General features: G+C 36.2%; 1 protein-coding gene across 1 annotated transcript in view; it reads right to left on the bottom strand.

Annotated features, from left to right (window-relative positions):
- BRCA2 (BRCA2 DNA repair associated) overlaps nucleotides 1–11,674 on the bottom strand; it is a 42,320-nt gene extending 30,646 nt beyond the window's left edge. The window contains 9 exon segments of the mRNA XM_064172838.1: nucleotides 708–1,877; nucleotides 4,461–4,575; nucleotides 5,488–5,543; nucleotides 7,030–7,141; nucleotides 7,229–7,269; nucleotides 7,375–7,427; nucleotides 8,155–8,260; nucleotides 10,715–10,942; nucleotides 11,572–11,674. Of these exon segments, the coding sequence (XP_064028908.1) occupies nucleotides 708–1,877; nucleotides 4,461–4,575; nucleotides 5,488–5,543; nucleotides 7,030–7,141; nucleotides 7,229–7,269; nucleotides 7,375–7,427; nucleotides 8,155–8,260; nucleotides 10,715–10,942; nucleotides 11,572–11,638 (1,948 nt within the window). The 5' untranslated portion in view covers nucleotides 11,639–11,674.
- Nucleotides 11,675–11,838: the final 164 nt, after the last annotated feature.

Here is an 11,838-nt window from a genome sequence, read left to right as displayed (position 1 = left end):
ATGTGAACAACCTTGACAAGATTAGAGATCTGCTTAATCTAATCATGTTCTAATAGCCAGAAACAAGTGAGTAACCGGCAGTTAATATTATCACTTTAAAAAATATATATTTTTAAAAGCCCATTTTTAGTTGTAATGAAATAGGAAGAGATGGGCTTCCATTTCCCATTGCCATGCAAAGGTTTGTTTCACACTTTAAAGAGATGCACATCAATTCCTCTAATTAAGTAACTTATCTAGCAAGAACACCAGCTTTTAAAATAGAAGCATGTGATTGCTTTCATTATATAGTTTGTTTTTAAATACTTTGTGCTTCTGGAAGGAATACAGTCTTAAACCTCCTAATTTTAATGAAACAATACAACTTCATCATTCTTTATGATCTCTTAGAAGTTACCCTTGACACTACGGGTGTCTAACCAGCATTGACAATAACTAAGCTTGTCAACTAGAATAATGGTTCAAAGTGGAAATTTCTCTTCCAGAAACTAATCTGAGACTAAGGCAGTAAATTAGCACCAGCCTATTCGAAAATAATGCTGTCCTGTCACTATTATTGTAACCGATCAATTCTGCATCTTGATTCCCAGCTGCATAGCCACTCTATCAAACACGCAAGACTTTACACTACTTCATCTGAAACGCTTACATAGGAAATGTTTAATAACTACAGAATCTTCCACAAATTATGAAAAGCTTAAATATACCTTGTTCATCACCACTGGCCACACAGCTGCTGCCTTTAAATTCACATGAATCGGATCCTGAATGCGGTAATAAGGGACGAATAGGCAATCTAGAAGTCACTTCTTTCTGTACTTTTTCTTCTTGATACAGTAAAGTATTATTTACTGTATAAATAAATCTCTTGGATCTCCTTCTCAAGCTGGATAACATATTCAGGCTTGTATAGCCAGACTTTGTAAGGTTATTTTCAGTACTTGTTAAACGTGGGTTGTTGCAATTATCTGGAGATGCAGCACTACATACAAGAGGGTGAGACAGAACATCTGTTATGACAGATTTAGAAGTTGCTTTTAAATGCTTGGAAAAGCTACCATTGTAGACAACAGAATATTCTGTGACATTTGTGCTTTCAATTAAAAAAGAATTACAGTTTAAAAAGCTCATTTTGGAAACCTTCTCAGCTGCACATCCTTTTACTAACTTTGGATCTTGACCACTCAGAGATGCAGATTTTACTGGAGTTATTTCCAATGTTGGGGTTTTTTTCACTTCATAGCACTTTTCTGACAAATTGACACTCAGCAGCTTTTCTGCTTTCATCAAGCCTGAAGTGTTCAGGAAAGATGTTTCCAAAGCATCATCCTTGGTCATTAGTACTGAATTATCTTCTAATTTTCTCTTTCTATGTAAGTCAGAGTGTGGAGAGCTACACAGAGACATTTCCAAGCACGTTACATCAAGGTCTGACAAGTTCAGTTGAGACCACTGGCTTGATGAAGATGGTACGCCTTCTCTCACAGGCTTCTCATTCTCAGATGGCTTGTGTATTCTACAAACTTGCACATCTTCTGTAATATGAAGCGACTCCAGTTCCTTTTCATGTTCTACTGAAAAGCCATCTTTACCACCCTCTTTAGTTTGGAGTAAAGAATCCTGCATTTCAATAGAGTGGCTTTTTTTGGTCCAGCTCATTGTTTTCTCTTCCTCTGAAATGACTGTTTCTCTTCCCATAGGTGGTTCAGAAGGCACATCTCCCTTTCCTTGTGCTTTCCCTGTGCCTATTTCATATTTCTCTACTGTATCTAGAACATGTGGCATCAGCAGAAGAGCTCCATTTGACTTAACAGACATGTTGAATGTCTCCTCAAAGCTGTTCATCTCACCAAGTAAGCCATCTAACATCTCTGACTCTAAATGGTTTTAGAGAAGATGGAGAGATGAAAAGAAAATTAAAAACATAAGTTTTAGGAAAAAAACTTTGGAAAAGCATTGCTGTTTTATCAGTAAAACCAGCTTTCAAATTTAAGGCATGTAGTTTTACCCAGAAGTAAGTTTGGAAATATAAATACATGTCTTTTAAGAAGTTTACTCTCTAACAGCAGCTGTTACAGACAGGAGGCAAAGGACAGCCATGCAGCTATCCTGGTGATGATGCATGTTTCTGACATGAAACCTAGATGTCTCAGGATAACTTTTGTTGAGAGAGAGCAGAAAATTTTTCAAGGTAAAAGTCTAGATTTTTTCCTCCAAAATATATACCAGATGGTAGGCACCAAACACCTTAAGGAGATGCCTATTTTTATCTATAACTGGCAGTACAGAACTGTTACTTAAGGATGATTTTATTAAACTATCTTTTGCTTTGGTACAGAATATCATGGTGTCTAGAAGAATATAGGAAAGACTCTTATTTTTTAATTGATTAGGAAGCTTTTAACAAGCTACAAATTACTAGCTCAAATACTAGAAAAATAAAGATTGTGTAGAGAAATAAAATGGGGGATATAATCCTGTTAACTCTACTTCATAGGCAGCCTTAAAAGTTTATAGAAATCATATGAAAACATTTCCCTCTAAAATGTATGAAACCAGGCCCACCTATCAAAAGATTTCACATTAAAAAACATAGCTAGGTTTTATACTCAGAGTGCCTTTTAAGGCTTTTTCATATCAATGGAATTCTAATGAATTACCTAGAAAACACAGAACCATAGAATGCACTGGGTTGGAAAGGATCTTTGAAGATCATCTAGTCCAGTAAGCGGGGACATCTCCAACTAGATCAGGTTGCCCAGAGCCCCATCAAGCCTGACCTTAATTGTCTCCAGGCATGGGGCTTCCACCTGCAGGAAACTCGTTCCAGCATCCTTATAGCAAACGTCTTTCTAGTGCTTTCCATTCCCTTTGGGTACATAACTAATAGCAGATTTTTTTCCATATACCTTTTTTTTTTTGGTGCAATTTCCATAATTTAGAAATTATTTTAGAAGTATTTTTCTCTATTAAAATTTCAGAATGACCTCATGTAAGTTCTCTTATTAGGAAGTCCACAGAAGATGCTCCAATACACTTGGTCACACACATTCACACACATCCAGCATTTTGTAATACACCAGTTCACATCCACACTGTAGGCATAGAACCATCTCTCTCATCTTATCTCTTCAACTTGTTCTCTTTACTATTCTGGGGGATGGTTTGTTTGGTTTTTTTGGGGGGTTGGTTTGTTTTTTTCCCCCAAGTGGTAGAAGGTGTCACTAAATCTCAAAAGAAGAACCTGTAACATTACAGACTGAACTTACAGGTCTTTTTCCCTTATTGAAGAACATTCATGTAGAGTAAATTCTATGTCCACATTCTGTCATCTTATAACAATTTGTCAATAGAGCTTACTAAAAAGACACTTAAACAGAAGCCACCATCTTTAACAGAAAAAGTAAACCAACAGTTTCTGAAACATTGTAAAGATACTGCTTATACACTGAATAACCTGATGTCAGGAAAACAAAATATAAATAAAACCAGGGCAATTCATTTTTACTTCCAAACTCACTGGAGGATTAACAAAACAATAACCACAAAAAAATCAAGAACTGCCCATCAGAATTCTCCTTTTTTCTCAGTAAATGCCCTAATTAGGCATTAACTATTTGATCTGTTTTCTCAGACTTGACTTCTCCTTCTGGGTAAATGATACTATAGTCTGGAAAGAAATGAACATTTCTACTCTGGAATCACACATTGAATTATTGTTTGAATGTATTCCCCAATTTCAGATTTGAGTCATTAGCAGAGGTTACTGAACCTCTTCTTCCTACCTCAAGAACAGTTCTAGACACCAAGATTGAAGACAGACCATTACATCTGATCAGGGTTACACCTATCACGGTTATAAAGGTAATCAAAGATGGGTTTGGTTTTTTGAATTAAAGAGCTTAAGTATGAAGTTTTGGGCTACATACCACAGTAAAGTATCAACATTCTGTGATTCTGAAAAGTGCCTATAATGTTACAGAATTTCATGCTTCCTGTTAATTCTTCAATGTAAATGACTTCCCAGCAAATGTGCTGATTCCTATATACTTAAAGACTCTTACCTCTGGAGATATAGTTACATACCTGCAGTAAAGCTGTGAATTCTGTTAAGGCTAAAAATACCCAACAGCCAGAAACAGTAGTCTTGCTCCCTCTTGAGCCTGAACCACTTTTCTCCCTCAGCTCTCCAATACTACCATCTTACACCTTCACTTATAACAGTACTAATCCAGTTGTCCTTCACTGGCATGGTAATCTGGTTTAATTTATTGACTCAACAGAAACCAATTCCCTTTTTTACAGTCTGATTAGTATTACGAACTTACATTAGTTCAAGAAGTGGGGGCTGGCAAAGGAAATAAGCCATAAGATGAGCTCAAAACATAAAATTTAACTTTACCCTCAGTATCACTTTACAGTATAGTAAACAGTGTATATAGTAAAGATTCTGTGCATACCCAAATCTTTGATGTCATCTTCAGCATTTAGTTTTACGTTCTCCGGCACTAACAGCATGCTCGTATCACTTGTCCCAGGGCATTTAACATGGTTGGAAAAGAAGTTGTGCAAAATCTGTAACCCAAAAATATAAACTATTAGATCACCTATCAGTAATGGCACTTCAACAGTAAAACATACAACTCTAAACACTTGTGCAGTACCTGAATAATTCTGCACTTCTTAAAGTGAAAGATTACATTTTCCATAGGTACACTTGAAAATAAATAAACAGATAATCCTTATTTTCATTGCAAATCAAGTTTCATTCTACAGCAAATTTAAGTGCAGGGGAGAAGCTCGGCAGTTATAAGCAAGCCTCCCAAAAAGGAGCAATAGAGATGAGGAAGGAGAAAGATTTTTTTACTTATTTTATTTGTAATGATTTATTAACAGTGAACTTTCAGATAGTTAAGAATCAAAAGTTAATCTATAATTGAATCCTATTAAGGTCATCTTTGGGTTTCAGTCTGAATAATCACTCAGCTTTCACACACACAGAGTAAAATCACCCTAATGCTACCAAAAGATTGAATTAATACTTGGTGTAGTGGTTGCGCACAAGTTATTGCCAAACAGTAACTCCTGAAACTTTGACAAAAGAACAGACAGACCAACCAGGCCTCAGGCAAGTAGCATATTGTAATTCCTACATTTTGTCTTCTTGAATGACTCCCACTGCAGCTGAATCCAATTGGGCTTGTTTTTGTGTTTTAAACAAAACCACACAAACAAACAAAAAAGCAAACTAAAATCCCAGCAAACCAACCACAGCAAAAATATTCCTCACAGTGGGTTATTTGTGAGAACACAGTCTATTGGCAGCTTCTGCAAGTTTAGTTTTGTGAGCAGCTACATTTAAAAAAAGACAGGAGAGTCTGGAATGAAAATGACAAAATTTTTTTACTCTTGGCTCAAAGAACGTAAACAGGTAACCAAATAGCTTAACTAAAATTAAAGAACAGCACAGCTCTTAAAAATACTTACTATCTCAGCTTTTTCATCCTGTTGTTTCACTCCAGAAATAGAATCATTCTCTCTAGCTTTAGAACAAAGACAAACAAGTCAATTCCTTTGCTCCTAAGTGATCTGCTGAGTGTATTCAAATATGGTTGTGTTTTGGGAGGGTTGCCATTGGATTATTTTAAATGCAACTGAAATCGCCACACAAAACGCACTGGAAACTACCTAAAAGTTCTAACTGAAGTCTATAGGGTGAAGTCAAGCAACAGCGTAGAAATGCAGTTTCCTAACAGCATAAACCACTTTGTACCATAGGTTGTGGTTTCTGCTATGTAGGCAGAACAATTACTATCCTGAGCCCACCATCACAGCCATTCCCCTTTCCAGCAGTTAATCATAGCATTGCTGATGTTTTTGACCAAAGGATCTGGATGAGATCTTGAGGCCTCTGTCAAAAGTTGGGTTTTAACTTTTCCTCCCACAAGGGCAGTAATACCTTTTAACCTACATTACAGAAGGAGAAAGTGAACCCTATTATTAAGATGACTGAAAAGCAGCATACCCAAATAACATGTTTCATAGATGTAGAGTCTAGGTTTCACAGTGCAGCCTAGTGACTCATTTTTTCCTTTCACAGGTGTTGGGTGTCAGGGAGGAGGCATCACTACTTTAAAGTACTAGGCTCATCCAAGAAGTGGCAGAATGGGAGCTTAAGCCATAACTCAACTCCTAGTACATTGTTAAGCTACGTGTACTTCCTCCAGCTTTTCCTTTCAGGACACGGAATTCTGAACCAATGAACATCCAAAATGGCACAACTCAATGGCCTTGTGAATAGCACCACTCCCTCCCAGGAGAGAATCCTAATGTCAGTATTCATCCTTAATATGCTTTACATGTTTGCACACTCCTCTATGAAGTGACAGTTTAACAAAATTAAAAAGAGGAATGCCAGGAGATGAATTAATACACAGGTTTTCCCATTTTCTCAAGATTTTTCAATCAACATATCACAGTCAAATTTCATTTTGCTTATCGTACACTAACAAAACCCCACTTACAGCAACACCTTAGATTAAAGCTTGATGATTAGCATCACTGTTAGTTAGGACTTAAAACAGATATTAGCCACTCATTGATAGTTGGACTGGCACCGCTGCTTCCTGGAATTTTGGTGGCCAAAAAACCCAGGAAAGATTGTTTTTACCTGGATCAATATCTCAGTCCATCTCACTGCATCAACATGATGGTAGGTACAGTGAGAGGAGTTAAAAATGCTGCACACAGCACTGTTGCTGGAAGTTCACTCAACAGGCTACCTCCTTACACTTTATAAACATACAAAGGAAGAAAACTTTCAAAAAGCAGTGATGCATTTATTCTAATTTCTTCCTTTTAGGGCTGCATTATTTAAAGTTGCCAACTAAGTATCACTGTAAGAGTTTTGTCCACTTTAATTACCAAAAAAAGTTTAAAAGATGAAAAATATCAGTTGACACAAAGTGAACTTCCAGGATCAAACTCAGAAATTTCTAACTCTTAGCAACTGTTAATTTTCAAAAATACCTATTATCACTGTTGCACCAAGTGTAGGTGGTGTGGCTAGAGAACTAGACCAGGACATATCTGGATCAACTTCTGCTCCCAGACTCTCAGAAATATGTTTTGGAGATCTGACCTGGAAATATATTTAATAAGTATTATTTCTATGCAGAATTCTAGATGTACTTATCAAGAAAATAGAATGCAGGAATAAAATATTTACCCCCAATAATTTTGGTGTGCAAAACAAGCTTCCATATGGCCCTGAAAAACATTATGCAATAAGGGCATTAAAGAATACCCAGGATGTAAGGATTTATATGTACTGATATTAGATATTTTGTAAAATCAAAAAGTAAAAATACAAACCAGGCATGTTAGTTCTCTGAGGTGTTCTGTAAGTATTCCTTAAAACAGATGGACTGTAAAATAAAACCAAAGAGAAAAAATAGTTATTTCATTTTTCACTTTCTGAAAATAAGCAAATATTGTAGACATTATATATATTACCTCCTCCATTATTTTCTTACTTTGCAGCCATGGCTATTTATCTGACTTAATAAAATGTAGGTTTTTCCTAACCATGATTCAGTACTTTAAACCTTACCATAAGCTTGTAATAAACTGTAAAATGCTTCTTTAATGAAATATGTTATATTTCAAGTGATGATTTGTCTGACAAACACTATAATAGTTTTCAGTATAACTAAACATTCCTGTATGAAACTATGGAAAGTAGCTTATTTTAATTAAACTGTTCTTACTTCAATTAGATCTATCTGAAACATGTACATTTAAGTACAGAAATCAAGGATATTACTAAAAAAGCCTTAGTAAATACTATGAATAGTTTCATGAATTACTATTTGAGATGCACATGATATACTGCTGCTACTCTCTCTTGCGCTGTGTTGAGGATTTAGGACCAATAAATGCGATCTGCCATGAGAAAAGGGGTTGGAAAACAGAACAAACAAAAGCAAGAAAGTTCTCAAAATTGGCTAGCATTTTAGTTTCAATTCACTTAGCAACTGACAAGTATCATAAACATACAAGAGAAGATTACTGACTGCTCAGAAGAAGTTTATCATTAATATTTCTTTTTTTCTTAGAAACCAGTTTATGTTTGTGTTGGCATATTTAGCATACCTAGCAGCAAGGCTGTTGCAGGAGGGACCAGGAGAAGAAACAAGCATTTCATTTTCTTGATCTATTTTTCCTCTTGGGTTACCTGGGCTTTTAAAATTCTCTCTGTCTATGAAATAGAAGATAATAATCAGCCTTGCAGAACCACGTTAACAGGCTTAGTTTTGAAGTTTGAAGATTTTTTTTATTTTTTAATCAGGCAATGTCTGATTTTTAGTTAAAAATGCCCAAGAAAACACTACTTTTTCCTCTGGAATTTTTATCATGTTAAATTCTACAAACAAACAATGCAAAACACATTTCAAAAGCATAGCCAAAAATGCTCATGACATCACTTCATTTGAGATATAAGTGTTACAGTATATTTCCTTGATATCATTCAAGTCACAATTTCCATTTTATTTTTTGTCATTGCCAACATTATCCTTACAAGAAACTCAGTACAGGCACTTGTACCAATTTTTCCTCAGATCTACTTAAAGCAAATGCTTCTTGATTTGTACAACCAGCAGAAAGCAAAAAATTGTTTCTGGAACCACTAGTCAATGCAGTGTTATTGGTAATAGCAGCATTGCCAAGCAACAGGGAAACTGTGCCCTCCTAAACAGCACAATCCTCTGAAAGGTTAGTCCCTTGCACAAAAAAGGCAGCTACTCCGAAGAACTCCAACTCAGAAATTTCCAAACAACTTCCACACCAGAAATTACACCATGGTTTCTACATTTCTTTCTGCTTCTCAGTTCTCAAGTCCATATGTTCTCTACAACTACCTGAAGGGAGATTGGAGCAAGGAGAGGGCAAGACTCTTCCCCTTGGTGTCAAGTGACAGGACTAGAGGACATGGTTTCAAGCTGCATCAAAGGAGGGTCAGACTGGATGCTAGGAAATGCATCTTCACTGAAGGGGTTATCAAGCATCAGAATAGTGGTGGAGGCATCATCCCTGGAGGTGTTTAAACAGCATGTGGACCTGGTACTTAGGGACATAGGCTTAGGTTTAACCTTAAACAGGATGATCTTTGAATTTTCTTCCAAATGGATGTTTTCTGTAATTCTGTGATATGCACAGACACAGATGCATCCTAGTACTCTATCAAGAAGAGATTTATCAGCTCTCACCTGTATCACAGGTTCACCCAAAGAAGGTCACACAGGAACACATCCAGGTGGGTTCTGAATGTCTCCAGAGATGGATACTTCACCTCTCTGGGCCGTCTGTTCCAGTGCTCCACTACCCTTAAATCAAAGTTCCCCCTCATGTTTAGATGGAACTTCTCACATTTAAGTTTGTTTCCTTGTCAATTTCACAACGAAACCAAGGTGCACGAGCCAGCTGGCTAGAACCAAGAAAACTAGGGAAATGGGATCTCAGGCCTGGCACAAGTTAAGTATAGAAGCTTTGACAAAAGTCATCTTCCTTTCCTTAGAGAGCATATACAAACGTCTACAGACACAGAACAAAAGTAACCAATTTGAAAGAGAAGAACCATGAGGTTTCTTTGTTTGCAATTTATTAATTCACTAGGGACTTAACACTGTAAAAATCTAAATAGCTGAATTTAGCAGAAGCTGAGAATAAGTTGTGCAGAAATTCAGCAATAACCTTAAGAAAAACAGGGCAACAATATTCTACCAAAGCAATGTTTTAAGTACATTTGAATAAGAGTACAGTCCTATATTCTTAAGGATTTTGCTTCAAAATGCAAGAATGAGTCTGGTAATAAAGGAAGCCTTGTGTTTAGAAAAGCTCATTGGATTGTTAGGAGGGCACGGACACAGTGAATGTACAAATTAGACACTGTAGGAATGGGGTTTGATATTCTTACATACACTCTTGTATACATTCTCCACAGAAAAGATTCTTCTGTCCAAGAAGCACAGGTACTATGTCTTGTATGTACATGAAAAAGGAGCAGTGACATGTACTGCCATGACAAACATGGGATTTGGAAATAATGTAATCAGAAGTGCCTCATAAAAGTGAAAGAATTCCTTGTTTCTAAAGAAAAGTGTAGCTTCTTGCCATGAGTTACAGTTTTACTAACTCAAAGAGCTTAGTGCTTTGAAGTATCTCTAAGAAAGGTTAAGGACTGTCCTACAGATCAGCTTATATTTCAGCATTACAAGCATCATTCTCTCAAAAAGATTTTTAGAGATTTTGGATAAAACAAAAATTAGACTGTTAAAAAAAAACAAACCAAAACAAACAAAAACACCAGTCTGATTCTCAGTCACTAGGTAACATTAATAAGCTAATATGCTTTCTATATTAACAGTATTTAGATATTAAGACTAGGATAGCACCTTTCCTACATGGAACTTTGCATGTACATTATCAATTTAGCACGAGGATGATTATCAAGATTACTTCTGCATTTTTATAAGTGATCTTCAGAAGTTTACTAAGATAGCATTTTTACTCATACAATTTCTGCAGTAATTAACGATCATCAGCTGCCACAACAAAAAGTATTATTAAAAGAAAAAAAAAAAAAAAAAGGAAGCCTCTTGCTTCTGGAGGGCATTCAAGTACCTCTTCTTAAAAAGAAATAAAAACTACTCACTTGCTCCTGTTTTTATCTGATATAGTTCTTCTTTTCCAGGAGAGTCTTTAAAAATCAGTGGAGTTGATGCTAGCTCATTGCACGTGGAAGGTTTTGCCCTTGGAGTTTTAAAAGATGTTTGATCAAGCCAGCCAAAGGGACCATCAAGTTCTCCTAACAACTTAGGCTCATATGGTGGTGCTTCTGCGCTGAGTTCTTCAAACCAGTTAAGGCTGATAGGCCCTAAGTCTACGAAGAAAAACATACAGAAAAGTGCATGAAAGGAGAAAAAAGAAAAAAAGGATTAAAAAACCAGAGTAGCCATATAAACGCCAGCAGCAAAATTAATTGCTCCTTTCATTGTCATATTTTTGTTTCTAGCTAGCTTTGAATTCTAACACCCACAAAGTATACAAGGATACCAGCTCAAACTCTTACACCATTAACAAAACTACTCAAAGAACAGATAAATATCCAAGTTGTTTAAAATTATGCATCTGGCTTTTATTTTATCTCTTATTCTACTCAGAATGTCAAGTTAAACAGGTCCCTTTTAATGTTAATAAATCATATGACTACAGGTGCATTTGGCAAAAGACTAAATCCGGCCTGCATGTAGGTGCACAAGGAAGCCACAGCGAAAAAATCAGTACAAAAAACTCTCCCCACAACTGAACACACATTTTGAAAAAAAAAATGAAATAAAATGTAGACAGATGCTGAAAACAGATATTATTGAATGCAGACCTGGAGCAAGCAGAGCTGCTACCAAGTTGCACAACTCTTTTAGATGGAATATACAGTGTACAGCAGATACATATAAACCAGCAATGTCCAGAAAGAAATCCTAACAAAAATGATTTACTGTAGAGGTGTACCTGATTCACTGCAATCTGCCTTAAATATTTCAAAGAAAGTCGGTCTTTCCACAGGTTTGTAAGCCATTTTCTGACCCACGACATTACCAGAGGAGTTTTGGAAAAGCCTGAGAAGAAAGTAAGAGAACACTTTCATATACCTTGATATCATGGGCCTGCAAGTCTTAATCCTGCTTTCTTGCATCTTTTGCTAGGTACCTATTAACCCAACCTGTTTAGCTTTAGGACTGTGGTGTGTGTGTATGTGTGTTTTCAAACACTGCAATA

The sequence above is a fragment of the Pogoniulus pusillus genome, chromosome 3 (assembly GCF_015220805.1).
Source record: "Pogoniulus pusillus isolate bPogPus1 chromosome 3, bPogPus1.pri, whole genome shotgun sequence".
In the NCBI taxonomy this organism is placed as follows: Eukaryota; Metazoa; Chordata; class Aves; order Piciformes; family Lybiidae; genus Pogoniulus; species Pogoniulus pusillus.
Note: the sequence above shows the minus strand (reverse complement) of the source record. Positions and strands in the feature narration are given on the sequence as shown.